This window comes from Zootoca vivipara, chromosome 14, assembly GCF_963506605.1.
Source record: "Zootoca vivipara chromosome 14, rZooViv1.1, whole genome shotgun sequence".
Taxonomy (NCBI): domain Eukaryota; kingdom Metazoa; phylum Chordata; class Lepidosauria; order Squamata; family Lacertidae; genus Zootoca; species Zootoca vivipara.
The window spans coordinates 40,503,117-40,520,714 of record NC_083289.1 but is presented as its reverse complement, the minus strand read 5'-3'; the positions used below and the strand labels follow the sequence as shown (position 1 = coordinate 40,520,714).

At 44.7% G+C, this 17,598-nt stretch overlaps 1 protein-coding gene across 2 annotated transcripts in view; it reads right to left on the bottom strand.

Moving 5' to 3' along the window:
• VPS35L (VPS35 endosomal protein sorting factor like) overlaps positions 1–17,598 on the bottom strand; it is an 85,462-nt gene that overhangs the window by 53,030 nt on the left and 14,834 nt on the right. For both annotated transcript variants that reach the window (XM_035131197.2, XM_060282388.1), the window contains exons 7-11: positions 15,519–15,647; positions 12,844–12,928; positions 11,284–11,343; positions 3,841–3,937; positions 6–53 (exon numbers count right to left, since the gene is read on the bottom strand). In XM_035131197.2, coding sequence (XP_034987088.1) covers positions 6–53; positions 3,841–3,937; positions 11,284–11,343; positions 12,844–12,928; positions 15,519–15,647 — 419 coding nt within the window. The remainder of the gene's footprint in view (positions 1–5; positions 54–3,840; positions 3,938–11,283; positions 11,344–12,843; positions 12,929–15,518; positions 15,648–17,598) is intronic.

The window sequence follows — 17,598 nt, the reverse complement described above, 5'->3', positions numbered from 1 at the left end:
CTTACGTTTTGGAAAGAAATTTGTTGCACTTCAGTATTGCTGCTTCCACATAACTGGAATAAAGTGTCAAGGGGGAAAAGTTCAAAACAGTAAAGTCATTGGGATTATCCAAGGCAGAGAGACCCTGTGTAAAACTAAACCATGGTTTAACATAACAAAGGAAAACCTCAGAGAGCTTTGAACTCCCCTTTCTTCCTCTACTGTGATGGACAGAGAAGAAGAACAAAGATTCTGCTTTCACGTTGTATGAACTTCAGTTTAGTGTTGCATTGCCTCTGAACTATAAACTATAAACAAACTAAACAAGCTAACTTCAAACCATAGTTTTTAAGGAGCTGATTTGTCGAAGCAAGCTATAATTAAGACGAATCACTGTTTATAGTTCAGCTTCTTAAAACTATGGTTTGAAGTTAGCTTGTTTCAATCAATCATAGTTAAATTTGGCCACAGGTTCAGGTGACACGTTATCTATTATCTAGGGAAATAACATCTTAGGAGCTACAATACGACTAACATCTGATGTTTCTTTCATTGACTGCAGAACTATATTCACTCCCTTGCTAATTTCACACTTTTGTGTTACCACTCCATTTATTATAATTTTTGCTGTTTGTTTTGTATAAATTGCTTTGATGTTATTATAATATTGTTCTCCAAATTCCATTTGCTGTAGTAACCCTTTCATAAACTTCCATGAGACTCTATCAAATGCTTTTTCAGCATCCACTGCCATTATGGCAGCCGGTTTTTCTATTCTCAAATCTAAATATTCTAGAAGATTAATTGTAACTCTTGTATTGTTTTGTATGTGCCTGCCTGGGAGAAAACCTGATTGGTCTCTGTGTATAATTTCATTGAGTATATTTTTAGTTCTTTCTGCCAATATATGTTTTTTTTTTTTAAATATTTTTATTAATTTTCCAATTAAAACCAATTATATCACATTCAATATTTCAAATTATACACATATATATATCAATCAGACCGAATGTTATGCCAAATCATCTAAAGAATTTTTTATTTGGGTTCCCATGCTTCAAGAAATTGGGAATTCCTCGCAACTGTCCACTGCCGTCTTTTTTCTAAAGTTCAAATCGTCCTTCAAGTTCATAATAATCCAGATCTTCCCCTTACAGTCACATAGATGTTTTCCACTTTCACGATTGTTTCCCAGCTGCTGATATAAATATCAAACAAAGTCTCACAGATGTTCTTTCTCCTGTGTGAGTTAATCAGTCCAGCCTCCCCATAAATCTTCTTAATGGAGCTCCTGTTGCGTTGAAGCAATTCGAAGTAGCGCTATCTTAAAAAGCTCAAATCACTTTCGCTTTTCTCTCATAGCCATGAAGATTTACGATCATTATAGAATTTACAGCTTTTCCAGGCAGGAGACCCAAACATCAAACCATAGACTCTTGGTAAATTAATGGATCTCCTTGCCCTATAGCTGAACTTAGCTTCAGGTCGCTGCTCCAATTTAAAGTGCGTCACAGCTCATAAATCCTCCGAACGCATTCAGAACTCCTTCCGTCCGACTAGGGGGGGGCTTTTCTCATCGGCAACTCCACATCTTTAAAAAAATATGCTCAGTAACAACAGTTATAAGGTTCAACTCACACAGTCTTTTGCTTCTCTTTCACTCCAAACAAGCCAGGACATCGCGTCCGGGAAGGTACGAGGCAACAATATGAAGAAAAAAAATAAAATAAAAACTCACTCCCCTTATCGCTCCGTCCCCATCAATCCTTCTTCCAGATGCAGTACAATCTTTGACTCCTCTCACTCGGCAGCATAAATTTCTCAGCAGTAAACAGCGCTTCTTTCCCTCCTTCTGAAGTATGTCCATAGATTTAAGCCTAATTATCTTCTTTAACCATGGAAATCCCCGCCATGCAGATTAGCGTCCGGGAGTCCTGGCCCTTGTAAGTGCTCAGCCCAAGCTCCCCCCACTCCAAAAACAGTCGGAGTGGGTCTGGGGGCATCGCGGGCCAGCGGCCCCTCTCCGTAACCCCCGGAGAGGGTAGGGGGTTGCCATTTACTCCCCTAGCAACCGCCAAATTCCTTACAAAGGTCAGAGAGATGGAAAACAGGTCCGCCATTCCTGCAGGCGGAAACCGGAACCTTTCTGCCAATATATGTGTATACAGCTTATAATCATTATTTAGGAGAGCTATGGGTCCATAGTTTATTTCTAATAAATCTTTTCCTTGTTTTGGTATAATTGTGATACAACTTTTTTTCCATGAGTCTGGCATTACTCCTTGTGACTGTGACTCATTACTTTCTTCAAGGGCTCAGCAAGTACAGGAGCTACAGTACAACTAACATCTGATGTTTCTTTCATTGACTGCAGACCTATATTCATTCTCTTTGATTAATAAACTTAATATTTTTTTCCAGTATTATGAGCCAAGGGAATTCTGAATAACCTATATCTGTCTCACTGATATTGCTACCTTGGTTCTCTCAGCCGGACTACAATGTCATATGCTGGTCATAGAATCACAGGATTGTACAGTTGGAAGGTTCCCCCAAGGGCCATTTAGTCCAACCCCCCTGCAGTGCAGGAATCCTGCCCACAGCCATCCCTGGGTGGGCTCGAACCACCAACCTTCTGGTTGCACTAACCCACTATGCCACTAGCCCCTCTTGGGGGAGTTAGCTAGGCAGAGACTAGAAGCTGTTAACGCCATACCCTAGCCTGAGATCTTCCCTCACAATAAAGTGTCTTACGGCTCTACTATTCAGCTATTGACTTGGGCGTATTTTAGAGCGGATCTAGTCCCAGTAGTGCGGCCAGAGCATCTAGAAACCCATCTGATTCAGCTTACGTGGGGGCTGGGTTAAGGAGACAGGTAAAGGTGTTCCAAAGGACCCCAGGGACACTTACAGTGAGCTAACATCAGAAAGGGAATTGCACCACTTGAGATGGGTGGCAGCTCTGCCACTGCCCAACCCCATTCTTCTCCTTCCTCCCATAGCCCACCACCCATCCTTCTCTTTCAACCCAATACATCCATCCCTCCTCATCTTTTTCTGCCTGCTACATTAGCAGTCACAGTGCTAATGGTTTCTCCACCGCCCACTGAAACCATCACATCCTCCTCTTCCCTGCCTCTGCACCCAAGAAGACCCTTCACAGACCAATGCATTCTGGGTATGGAGGGTCTGCAGAGGGCATGCGCCACTGTCATGGCTGAGAGAGGGTGACCTTGGGCCAGTCATTCTGTGAGCTTTGTGGCTTAGGAGGGATTTGAAGCCAGGTCTCCTCAGCTTGGCCCAACTTTCTAACCACGACTTCAAATCAGCTCCCGGGGCCGTACACAGTGCTATTCCTACTCAAGGGTAGACCTGCTGAAATGAATAGGCAGGATTCCCCCAGCCCTGCCAAATTCATTGGATCTAGTCTGAATAGAATTTAAGTTGGCTCAGTCTTTTCGACTTGCTTTTACTTCAAAATAAAGAGTAAAAATCGCACACAACGGCTTATGAAAGTCACTGATAATAATAATATCGTTCTTGTGGGATAAAGAGCTCGCTATTTCGTATGTAAGTTATATGTGACACGTAAATTTTAAACTTGCTTTCTTGTTGAAAAGATAACCACATTATTATTTTTAAAGTATGCCTTAGCCATAGGCAAAATCTAGTCTCCATTTGAACACTCAACTGTGAACACTGTTGGCACCCTGGACAAGACCTACAAGGGGTCTTTTGATACTCCTATTTTTTCATGTGGAGAAACCTAAGGCAACACTATGATTTATTTATTTTTAAGAAATTCAAGCATTAAGCAGATAACGTTTTCATCATCTTAAAGTCTCCTTCGGAAAAGGATACAATCTGGGAATGAGCTCTCGAATGGAAGCAACCTTGAAGAACCAGTTTAAACAGGTTTCTTTGGCAGTATCAACCACACTTTCAGGAGTAAAATTATCTGATAAAACAAGACAAAAAGAAGATTAAAAACTAAGAACCTGCTTCCTTATTACGTTTCTGAATAAAATTAGCAGTAGCGGTGATTTAATTCACATAGTTCTGGGAGGGGGGGCGGCACTCAGAAGCACTGGTTAGAAAAATCACACACAAGAAGAGCTCTGTTGGAACCGAGGGAAGGCCTATTTTTGGTCTCTAAGGGCCAGAGGCACTCTGTTCTCACAGCGCCCCCCCCCCCCGATACCTATGGGGACCCCATAAGCAGGCTATGAATGCAACAACCAATAGTCCAATTGAATATGATTATTTCAGGTCATCTGGACAACTGTCTGCCGAACAGAGCTGGACAGTAGTGGAGAACCTCTGTGGTCGATGAGCTGCATTAGACCTGGTACAGATCCCAAATTGACCCACCAGGCCTCTCCCCACAAACCATGGCCACACACCTGCCACACACCTGACGTCACATGTGCAGATGTGGCTACGAAGGAACATCCAGGCGTTTGCCATTGACGGAGAGCCCCACTGGTGCTGGGAGTGTGCTTTCAAAGCGGCTTGCTTTAATCTCCAGCCAAGCTCCGTTTTGAAAGAAGCCATTAGAATCCAAGTCACCTCCTGCAAACAGAGCCTTTTCCTCTTGCAAACAGACTTCGAAAGGGCTCCCTGTGAGATCGGCTGATCAAAGGTGGGCTTCCGGCACCAGTCAGCTGATTCAAAATTCTCTTCAGCTGAACTAGGGGTTCAACTTCTTTTTTTAATTAACGGGGAACAACATTTATTTACGCGTGCCAAACAGAAACACCAACAACGCATCATAAACACAAGTTGATAATTCCTCAGACGTTTTGAATAGTTCATTATTATTTTCAAAACTGTTGCATACAGGGCCAGAAATACTCCTCTGGTGTGCTGTATGAAAAATAAGACAGCTCAATTCTGCAAAAAAAAAAAAAGCGACTGCTCTAAAGTCACCTAGTGAGCTTTGTGGATGAATGAGCCCATCCACTCATTCATATATTAGAACCCATGCTCTAATATAACTCTTTTAAAAACAAAAGGTGTGGGTGTGTTTAGAAACTAGGTAAAGGTAAAGGGGCCCCTGACCATAAGGTCCAGTCGTGTCCGACTCTGGGGTTGCGGCACTCATCTCGCTCTATAGGCCGAGGGAGCCGGCGTTTGTCTGCAGACAGCTTCCGGGTCATGTGGCCAGCATGACAAAGCTGCTTCTAGCGAACCAGAGCAGCGCACGGAAATGCCGTTTACCTTCCCGCCGGAGCGGTCCCTATTTATCTACTTGCACTTTGATGTGCTTTCAAACTGCTAGGTGGGCAGGAGCTAGGACAGAGCAATGGGAGCTCACCCCGTCTCAGGGATTCGAACCGCCAACCTTCTGATCAACAAGCCCTAGGCTCTGTGGTTTAACCCACAGCGCCACCTAGACCATAGGTGACATTTGCATTTGCTGCTCCACCTACTACTGCCTCTGACCCTGCAGACCCCTGGCACGAGGCCCCCAATAAGGCACATGGCCCTTGGCCCCCCAAAAGGTTCCCCAATCCTGAGGTACAGTGATATACAAAGTATGTCATGTCCCTAGTTACCCACCTGGGAATAAAGGCCCCTGAATAAAAAGGGATTGAACTCTGAGCAAGCATGCATGGGATTACATTATAACTGGGGCTACTACCATTCTTGCCTTTGCCACATTCACAATGTTTATTCACATTTTCTCCCTAGAGATTGTTTAAAAACACAGGCGGGGGGGGAGTGGGCCTTGGAAGCTAACAGGCATTACGGGCCTGAAGCATGTTAGATCATCCGCGTACAAAAATTTGCAGAGACTTAACTGCTCCAAGCCTTACTTTGCTGCCCATGAATCCAAGATAAAACCAATATGACACTGCAGAAGGAACAGTTACGTAACTGTCAATATTTAGAATTTGCTGTCTGCTTAAATTTTTGCCTTGCTGAACTTGGGGAATTAGGACTTTATGTGCCAGAAAGGGCTCTCTCGCAGTATAGTAAGAATTTCAAGTGTGGGGTTCTCAGTGCTGGACATTATTGGTATCCTACAGATATATTTACCTATTTTTATACAATCCTAAAAATACTCGGAGTGGGAAGAAAATTAAATAATAAAGCAGCCAATCAGAACCAAGTGAAAGCAAGGTAAAACTAGAGCATTGGTTACTGTGCAGATCAATCCTAATCCTTGACCTGTCACATTGCAGGGGGATAAGATACCGTGACGTTTTCTCTCGGCTACTGTGAAGGTTCTCATCGTAGCCATGAAATGCATGGGCAGAAGCTAATGCCAGTGGTATCCCTGCCAACAGCAGCCAATATAAATCTCTGTAACCGGTTTTTTTTTGGGGGGGTGGCTGGGATAGGAGGGGGTGCTTGGGCACAATCTAGGCTTCTCTGTTGTACCATGAAAACCAGTCGTTCTGCTTGTTAGCAATGTCACTTAAACAACATAGACGGGGGGCCCAGAGAGAAAAGAAATCCAGTGGGACAAAAGCAGTGTATAATATGAGAAAGAACTAGAGAGGTTTTGTCTTTCTTACATCAGGCCTTGTACATAGCAGGGATAGATATATAAAATTAAACATACAGCGGGAAACAGCCCATCACAGCACATGCTACCTCAGCAGACATCATGCTGCTGCACCTGGTTGCTAAGCAACACCTCCAGCCATTTCTCCCTTCTCAGTTAACTTGAACGCTAGCAGAGTTAACTCTTAGCTTACACACAGAATGATCTCTGCTGCGGCACTTCCAATGCTACTGTGTTGTCACCCCCACTTCAGCAGCAGCAATGTGCACAGAGCATAGCTGCCAAGTTATCCCTTTTTTAAAGGGATATTCCATTATGCTGAATAGACTTCCTCGCGAGAAAAGGGAAAACTTGGCAGCTATGGCACAGAGCAGGAGCTCCACTACTCTACTCAGTCCTGCTGCTCTGATCTAGGAGTTAAGATTGAAGCCTTAGACTGGGAAGAGCTACCGTAGGTTAAAATCACTACTTCACCAGAAACTCACCAGGAGACCGTGGCACAATTACTTATTCTTCTCTCTTTTGGCCTATCCTGCCTTACAATGTTGTTTTAAGAATAAACCAGCCCTTTCTGTTATTTCAAAAGCGATATTTCCTTAACTATTCAGATTGGAATCCACTATTAGGAACATCAGTTATTAGTTCAGGAGAGAAATTGCAAAGATACCATCACTAAGAACATAGGAAGGCTCCTGGTGGATCAAGCCAAAGACCTTTCATCTTATTCACCATCCTGCTTCTCAAAGTGCTCAGCAAGAAGTCTCTGGTAAGCCCAAAAGGAGGACAAGCTCCCTAAGTTGGTGAATATCACCACATCTTGTGGAAGGAAGTTCCATAGTTCTAAGCACAGATAAAGGCTGCAGCTTCGTCAAAGGCATGGGTTTGAATTCCACCGCTGAGAGTAAATTGAGTGGCAGCTGTGCTCAAGTTGTCTATGGAGCTGGATTTAGGCTCCAGGGATTTCAAATTCCACAGCTACCAAGATATATTTTATCTTGGTAGTGTGCTCAATAATTTTAAGGTGCTGGATTCTGGCTCTAGTCTCTTCGGCAGCATGGGTTCAAATCCTACCTCAGCAAGTATGCTTAGTGGACGGACTGTGGTGAAGTGCCTGCTTAGAACGAAAGAAGTGCCACGTTCCATTCATGACACCTCCAGCTGGGCTGGGAGAGACCCTGGCCTGCAATCCTGGAGCCACTATGGTTTCAAATTGGACGGGCGACAGCATGTTGGGATTCCTGCATTGGAGGGGGTTGGACTGGATGACCCCCAGGGTCCCTTCCAACTCTACAATTCTATGATTTGTTGCCAAGTTGGCATAGTCAATACTGAGCAAGATGGACCAATGGTAAAGATCAGCATACACTTTTCATGGGGAGAGTCCCAGATTTGATTCCTGGCATCTCCGGTTGCGATACTTTATTAAAGCTCTATACCGGCTTCCCTCCCGGGCAAGAAACAACAAAACATGTAGCAGAGCTGGGAGCGAGGGAAGGGCAATGTGAAGATCTGGACAGCCACTGCCAATCCAAAAAGGCAATACAGTGGTACCTTGGTTTATGAACACAATTGGTTCCGGAAGTCTGTTCATAAACTGAAGCATTCATAAACTGAAGCGAACTTTCCCATTGAAAGTAATGGAAAGTGGATGAATCCCGTTCCAGACGGGTCCACAGAGTACTCAACCTGAAGCGTACTTAACCCAAAGCATGGGTGTAATTGGTTCCGAAAGTCTGTTCATAAACTGAAGCGTTCATAAACTGAAGCGAACTTTCCCATTGAAAGTAATGGAAAGTGAATTAATCCGTTCCAGATGGGTCCTCGGCGTTCGTAAACCGAAAATTCGTAAACCGAGGTGTTCATAAACCGAAAATTCGTAAACCGAGGTGTTCCACTGTACTGGGAGAGAGGGATAAACAGCCTGACCTTGCAATAAAGCCAGCTCCCTATGCACCAGCAAGACACACCGCCAGTCTTTTCACATTCTGGTTGACCCATTTTGGGGCCATCAGGTGCCTCGGATGGAGGAGCTTCTTTGGAGAAGGTGCTTTTGCTGACACACCTTGCGCTAACAAATGAGCAAATCGGGCCTCATCCAATGGAAGCAAAGTGGGTCAAAGTGATTTGATATGGGGCGGCGGGGGATCTCTGCGTTCTGAGCACTTTTCCGCCACAGAACAAAGCAGAAGCGGCAGAAGTTCCCGTTCAACTGAACTGGAGCAGGGACTGCCGCTTATTATTCTGCTGCTATGCTGTTCTTTCCTCAAAAACGCCGAGCCTGTGCAGAAACTCAAGGGGGTGGGGGAGAGAGAGAGAGGCTGCAATTCTCTCCCATTTGGCAACAGCCCACCCCTAAGCGCTTGAGGACTTTTACGTAACGAAGCACGATGGGGACCCGGAGTCCTTAAGTTCAAGCATGCCCTTAGTGCCAAGGCAGTTAAGGACAAGACAGTGAGCAGCAGCTGTTGGGAGAGACAGCGCAAGAAATAAGACTTGGATTAGGAATGTAAAAACAAGATTTAAAACTGGCTTCTTGCAAAAGAGGTACAGAAAATGGCACACACACACACCAGAATCAACCTTATCTACAAAATATAACGACGTATTGTATTGTATTGCACTGATTTCGAAGCCAGGCTAGCCTCATTGGCATGGCCATAAAGCACCGGTTTCATTATCAGAGACAAAGAGAGTCCCTTCGAAACCTCTGCAATTATCCCCTCTCCCTTCCCTGCTTAGGTACATCTGGGTAAGCACAGTCTTCAGCTGCAGCCTCGGTTTCCTGCAGGCAGGGGGGCTCCGGTGCTAAATCAGAAGTTTTTCCTTTTATTGGAATGGAAAGAATGAGAACAAAATACCAATGAGCACGTTCTTGCTTTGCACACAGCTGCTCAAGGCACAGCGGCTCCGCACAGGAAATTGCGCCTGTTTACACACACTGCGCCAGAGTCTCTCATGCCAGCGTGATTGCTGTAGGGATTTTCAAGGCTCCTGTGTTTTTATTCTTTTTTACTGTTTGCTCGTCCTTTTATACAGGAGTCCTGTGTAAGTGGAGGGCGATCTAGCCTCAAAAAAAGGGAGCATACTAAATGAAACGGGAACATGCGTTGCATCATGTGCCTGTGTGTCTGTCTCTCTCTGTATACACACACACACACATTTACATGCATCTAAAAGAAATAAAAGAAAGGCAGCTGCGTTATAGCAAACCATTCCACTGGTCCACCTCTCCAAAGTCTCACACAGGAGTCTTTTTCAGCCGTACCAGGAGATGAAGGGATTGAATCTGGGACAAAGTATTTGATCTACCACCTAGATATGGCCCTTCTCTCAAGACACACATGTACCATAGGAGACCAGAGACATCCACTATTTGCACAAGCATACATGTGTGCAAATGTGCTCTGCAGGGGGTTAGACTAGATGGCCCTCAGGGTCCCTTTCGACTCTACAATTCTATGAAACACACCTCTCATGCACAGACAACCTCCTACACGCGCGTGCACACACCAGTACAGAATAAAACCAAACAAAACCAGTATAAGTTACATTGAAAGTAAGCAGACCCTAAAAGACAATTCACTTCTTCCCCTCAACATAAGCATGATCACCAAAGGATTACCCAGATAAAATAGCAGCTGCTACAGGAGGAGCTAACATTCAAATGTCTGGGCAGAAGGTGTCACTGTCAGCGCCAGGCAAGGCAGTCTGGAGAAAGAATTCCACTGATGGGGCCAATACTAAAAAGATCTGTTCTGTTGTTGCCGCATTCTGCCAGTGAGGAAACACAGTGAAGGGTCTCTGGTTATCTTGGTAGGCAAGGTAACAGGGTCCCAAACTGTGACTTTATAAGGTTAAAAACATTACTTTCAATTAGGTTCAGAAAATTAAACGCCAGCAAGCGCTATTGGGCCAGAATTGACGTTACACATTCAGACCATCTGGTTCCCCTCAACATTCGGCTTTTGTCGAATTCTGCATCAGCTGCAGTTGCTAAAAAGTCTTCCAGTGCAGCCCCACAAACAACACACTGCAATAATCCGTAACAGATAGACGTGTTCATATTGTGTAATTTTCAACAATACTGAATTTAAAAGCCTGAGCCCAAAGTCTGCATGTTTAGTTATTTTTTCAAAGTATGTAAAAAGGTAAAGGTAAAGAGACCCCTGACAGTTAAGTCCAGTCGCAAATGCCTCTGGGGTTGCAGCGCTCATCTCGCTTTACTGGCTGAGGGAGCCGACGTTTGTCCGCAGACAGTTTTTCCGGGTCATGTAGCCAGCATGACTAAGCCGCTTCTGGCGAAACCAGAGCAGTGCATGGAAATGCCATTTACCTTCCCGCCGGAGCGGTATCTGTTTATCTACTTGCACTTTGATGTGCTTTTGAACTGCTAGGTGGGCAGGAGCTGGGACCGAGCAATGGGAGCTCACCCTGTTGCAGGGATTCGAACCGCCGACCTTCTGATTGGCAAGCCCTAGGCTCAGTGGTTTAGACCACAGCGCCACCCGCATCCCTGAAAAGGATGTATATATTGCTAATTCATACAGAAAACATCTAAGCAGTGTGCAGCAAATATAAAACCACAATAAAATATAAATTTCACAGGGTTCAACTGGAACAAGTATACATATGATTATAACCTAAGGGGTGTAGCCAATTATGTTTTATTCAACGTAAACCCACTGGAATTAGTGGATATGACCAATTCCAATGGGTCTACTCTACTATGAGTAAAATTTAGCTAGGCACAACCCTAAATCTGCAAGTAAGTAGCACAACAATAGTGTTACCTGGTAAGGAGCTGCGATTATCAGTGCACATGGAAAAAATTCTTTCATACACCAGCTTTCCTGCAAGGATTTTAAAGAAAAAGCTATTTATTCTTATGCATTTTAAGATACAAATTTAATGAACATAAACAGTAAGATAGAAACAGTTGAGATTTATGGGCTAGAGAGAATACATCTAGTCTTTAACAAGACTTCTATTCTAAATCCAGATTGCAAATCACATTAAAAGCAAAATTTGGGTGGAGAAATTTGAGGGGCCATTTGCAAGAGCTCTAGTTTTCAACTTGCCAAATGCAACTGCTTCCTGTTACATTATGCTGTCATCTAGTGGAGCCAAGTAGGCAACTTTAGTACGGTACTTCCTTTTGCACTTAAAACACCACTTCAAAGAAATGATTTGCCTCCCATTTTCACTGAATGCAACATGGAAAGGAACATTTATTTTTCTCTGTATGTTTTGTAAACAGCTTAGAGGTCAATTTTGTTAAACTGACTGTAGTAAAACCTCTAAGCTGCTTACAAAACTGGAGGTTCCCCCACCCCTATTGTAGATCCAAAATGTCACCCAGAATGGAGATAAACTCAGGGAAGGCAGGGCTCTCTCCCAGCACTTCCTGGAGATGCTGGGGACTGAAGCGGAGACCTTCTGCATGCAAGGCAAATGTTCTGTCCCTGAGCTACAAGCCCAATGTATTCCTGTAGACCAGGCATGTCAAACATGCGGCCCTCCAGATGTTTTGGCCTACAACTCCCATGATCCCTAGCTAGCAGGACCAGTGGTTGGGGAAGATGGGAATTGTAGTCCAAAACATCTGGAGGGCCGCATGTTTGACATGCCTGCTGTAGACAAAGACTGTACAAAGGACAGAAAGAGAGCCCTTATTCCTGGGGGGGAAAACTCTAAAATATTATCCAATGATGTTAATGTGCCATTCCCAATGCCATTCCCAATTGCAGTCTGAACAGTCCAAGTCAGCTCAGATTCAATGGTGTCAAGCACAGCTCAGTCTCAGTTGCCACGGACAGGGAATAAGTGGCACATGACAGCTCTGCTTCCATATCAGGGTATGATTGGTGTCAGGTACCCAGGCAAGGGATGAAACACCTTGAAATTAGGCTCAAGACATCTGCAGATGTTGTCCTAATGCTACTTTTGGCTTGGATCCACAAAAACTATGATGAGAGGTTGCAAGGCAGATCATGTTGCTCAGGTCACGTTTATTGAGTCCAGGAAAGAACATCTGGTACTCTCTTTTATCTAACTGAACAAAGACATTTCATGGGGGGTGAGCAAGTTTCAGTCGGTCAAGTCCTTTGAAAGGGAAATGTCCAGTGTGCAGGGGGACAGGGCAGGAAAACCCACCACAAAATGCATTTCAAAGAAGATGATGCCACAAACAAGGCAGGTCCTTGCAGGTTCGATGCAACGGAAGGGCCGGATTATTTCATAGGCAGCCTTCCAGGAGCCACAAACCAGTGCAAGGTTTTTGTTGTCTTCCAAGCTCGTACTTACAAATTTCAACCTGAAAAGGGAGAGGCGTTTGAGAGGTCTGCACTTACCAAATGTGTCGAGTATGTCTGTTATTAAGACGAACTTGCTTGGATAAAACTGAATCACCGTTGTGTCTGAAAGAAGTTTAGAACACTAAGGAGGGAAAAGAGCAAAAAGAGACGACTAAGTTCACGTAGTAAAGAAAATATCTACACTAGGAAATAATTCTGAAGTGCCAAAAAGGGGATTCAAAACAGCATGTGACTAAGGGAGAGGCTACAGCACAGTGATACATGGTTTTGTATGTAGAAGTTACCAGGTTCAATCCCTGGAAAGACCTATACCTTAGCTCTGAAAGAGGCGCTGACAGTCAGAGTAGACTCTACTGAGCTAGATGAGGAAAATATATGAGCTAGTAGTCTAAGGCTGCTTCCAATGATCATTCTGATAATCAAACAGCAAAAGGCTGCCCAAAACATAGTGTTTTACTAACTCTCTTTAAACACAAAAGGAGTGGGCTTAGGAGGCTTCAGGGAGCTAGCTGTACAAGTTGGTGTTACTACTAAAAAGGCCCTGTTACTGGTACTGCTTGTCTTACCTATGAACATTGGAAGCTGCCTTTATACAGAGTCAGAGCACTGGTCCATCTAGCTCTGGGTGGTTAAGTCCAGTCAAAGGCGACTATGGGGTTGTGGCGCTCATCTCGCTTTTAGGCCAAGGGAGCCGGCATTTGTCCGCAGACAGCTTTCCGGGTCATGTGGCCAACATGACTAAACTGCTTCTGGCACAGTGGAACACCATGACGGAAACCAGAGCACATGGAAATGCTGTTTACCTTCCCGCCGCAGCAATACCTATTTATCTACTTGCACTGGTGTGCTTTCAAACTGCTAGGTTGGCAGGAGCTGGGACAGAGCAACAGGAACTCACCCTGTCGCGGGGATTTGAACTGCTGACCTTCTGATCGGCAAGCCCAAGAGGCTCAGTGGTTTAGACCACAGCACCACCCACGTCCCTGGTCCATCTAGATCAGTGATGTCAACACCAACTGGGAGCAGGTTTCAGACAGGGGACACCCCTAGCCCTACCTAGAGACACCAGGGATTAAAACTGGGACAATCTGCATGCACAGCAGGTGCTCTGCCCCGAGCTACAATTCTTCCATAATATGCTCCAGATATAGATATATAGATATACCAGGTGTCATTTCTCCCTAAAGGATAAGCAATCATAATTAAAACAGAGGGACCGGGCCTCTCCAGGTTCTCACAACTGTTGGCCACCTCTGCACCCCCATGGAACTAAAAGCAAGCACACCCAAAGATCCTGTTCAGACCACCCTCCTGCTGCAACAACCAGGGACGAACAATTAAACAAAAATTGGTACGACTGCCTTTCCAAGCATTCCTTCTCCTCCCCACTTCTGCGTAGCCTATGAGGCCCTTTCAATTCCACTCTGCCTCCTGCCCTAGAAGGTGCAATAGGCAGAGAATGGGAGAGTAGAAGAGGCAAACAACCAGCAGGTGGGTGGAAGGGAGCCTGGCAGGTCAGCGGGTAGCCACCCAGAGGCTGGCATCACAAATTAGCATCGTTGTGCATCTGCTGAGGCTCATTCACCAGCGCCAGTCCCTGCTCCTCCTCCTTCCTGTGGCTGCTTGTTTGCCTGACTTTACCAAGGGGGTGAGCAGCGAGAAGGGGCAAGACAAGAGCCTCCGTTCGTTTTTGCCTTCTCCAGCTGCACACACAGCATATATTAAAAGCACATGATTTGCCCCCAAAAGAATCCTGGGAACTGTAGTTTACCTCTCACAGAGTTATGATTCCCAGCACTCTTAACAAAATGCAGTTCCCAGGATTCTTTTGGAGTTGGCATGCATTGAAAATGCATGGTGTATATGCAGGCCTAAGTTTGGATGGCTCCGTGAACTGGGGCCCATGAGTGAGAACAAGCAAATGGGCAGTGGTACGACAGAGGCGGATTAGGGGCAAGCACCGGTTAGGCCACTTTCTCAAAGCCTGTAAGTGCTTTGGGGGAAAGAGGCGTGAAGGCTCCGACAGGGTCCTAGAGTCCTTCTCTCTCCTTCCCAAAGCTGGGCAAGCACTTTCCAGACTGGTCTTACCTATGAACATTGGAAGCTGCCTTTCCGGACCGTGCCAGAGCCTCACGCCGTCTTCACAAAGCCATATTACCAAGGTCCGCCCCAGGGTAACACCATCAAGAAAGAGGTGGGTCTGGCTCAGAGAGAATGGCCCATTGAAGGCTACTTGATCAAGGGCCAAGGGTCAGGACTGCTTCCCGGCATCCTTTTGGAGCCCAACAGAGTTAACAGCACCTTAAACATGCAATTTTCGCTATAGAATCATAGAGTTGGAAGAGACCACAAGGGCCATCCAGTCCAACCCCGTGCCAAGCAGGAAACACCATCAAAGCATTCTTGACATATGGCTGTCAAGCCTCTGCTTAAAGACCTCCAAAGAAGGAGACTCCACCACACTCCTTGGTAGCAAATTCCACTGCCGAACAGCTCTTACTGTCAGGAAGTTCTTCCTAATGTTTAGGTGGAATCTTCTTTCTTGAAGTTTGAATCCATTGCTCCGTGTCCGCTTCTCTGGAGCAGCAGAAAACAATCTTTCTCCCTCCTCTATATGACATCCTTTCATATATTTGAACATGGCTATCATATCATATGCTTTAACCCCAATCATTATGATGTGCAGAACACGCACAACATGTAATGCTAACCTGTATGACTATCTTTAGAGCTTTCACTTTTTGATCCGAGGCCCAGGCATCCTTCAAAGATTGATTGAGTTCTTCAATCCGGTTTGTATAATCTTGCTGAGTCAAGTTTAACAGCTCCTTTTGTGACCCCTGGGGGGGGGGGGAATGGAAGCAGTGTGCGAAACAAGAGAATTTATAAACATATAAAAAACAAGGGAAGCTTCTCTTTTTTCAAGAGCTTCCTCCTCCCCCTTTGGCATCTGCAGAGCTGCCAAGTGGTAGATTACATAACGAAACTATCATTGAAATTCAAGGGCAGTTGGATGAGTTTGGCTCTCCTTTGAAGCAGCCCAGCAGCATCCTCTGCAGTCAAAGAGCACCACGGGGTTGGATGATTTACCCTCCGGCAGAATCTCTTGATATTTATATTGCTACAAATTGCAGGATCAATGCATCAAATGCTGTGCTTCTCAGGAAGCCGGTGTACATTTGAAAGCAGAGTGTGGGAAGACTGATATTATTAAGCTTTTTTATTATATATATTTTTTTTTATAAAAAAAAACTAGAAATCAAGCGCTGGGCCACCGGAGGGCTCTGCTGCTGCTCTTGTTTTGAATATTGTTAAAATCATGAAATGTGACCTGGAAATAAAGTGAACCAACAGAATCAAAGGGCTTCGGAGGAGGGGTCTTAAAGCAGGCATAGGCAAACTCGACCCTCCAGATGTTTTGGGACTACAACTCCAATCACCCCTAGCTAACAGGACCAGTGGTCAGGGATGATAGGAATTGTAGTTTGCCTATGCCTGGTCTTAAAGTCGTATCATTCAACATGCTAACACCGAAGTCAATTTGTTCGCCTTGTTTAGAAACGTTTCTGCTGTAAAACCTTTTACAAAACTTCTCACACACAGCTGCCAAGGCAACCCAATTTATAGCGTGCATTCGTCTGTTTTTAACTGTTATTAGTCTGTAGTTTTATGTTTCATGATTTTATTCTGTAAGCCACTTTGATACTTTTATGATGTAGTGGTATATGAACATGAACTAAATAAAATTACTGACTACAGTGGTACCTCGGTTTATGAACACAATTGGTTCCGGAAGTCTGTTCATAAACTGAAGCGTTCATAAACTGAAACGAACTTTCCCATTGAAAGTAATGGAAAGTGGATTAATCTGTTCCAGACGGTCCGCGGAGTACTTAAACTGAAGCGTTCATAAACTGAAGTGAACTTTCCCATTGAAAGTAATGGAAAGTAGATTAATCCGTTCCAGACGGGTCCACGGCGTTTGTAAACCGAAAATCCGTAAACCGAGGTGTTCATAAACCGAGGTTCCACTGTAATGGCATTGCCTCCTCTTTCTACATACCCTCATTTAATCCCATTTTTGACCACCCAACAACAAAAAGGATGAGGGGTTTGTTTCTTGCTGCATGTAGCTAACTGGGGCCACTTCATGGAGAAAGAATGGATCCGTTTCTCCCTTATTGCTATCCAGGGGAACCCCACCCCTTGGATCCAGCATCCAGATTCTGTAGGGCCTACTGCCAACCTTTAAACCCATGGCACCTATTTTTTCTAGAATAAACAGCACTGTTGCACATACACAAGACAGCTTACATCAAGTCATGGGCTAAACATTTGGACCCTTAAAAGTTTAACAGACCAGACTATCTCAAGAATCACCTTCTTCAATAGAACTTAATTCACCTCCTGAGGGTCTACTTTGGGAGCCACAGCATCAGAAACACAGCAGGTGGGTACTCAAGTTATGGCTTGTTTAGCTGTGGCAGCCAAGAATAGGCTCTTAGAATCACAGAATTGGGAGAGTTGGAAAATGCCCTAGTGGTCATCTAGTCCAACCCCCTGCAATGCAGGGATCACACAGCTAAAGAATTCCTGGCAAATGACCATCCAACCTCTGTTTAAAAACTTCCAATGAAGGAGATCCCACCACCTTCTGGGAAAGTCTGTTCCAGTTGAACAGCTCTTGCCACCAGAAAGTTCTTTCTGATGTTTGGTCGGGATGTCCTTTCATGTAATTTGAATCCATTGGCTCAGGTCCTGCCTGCTGGAGTACCAAAAAACAAGCTTGCT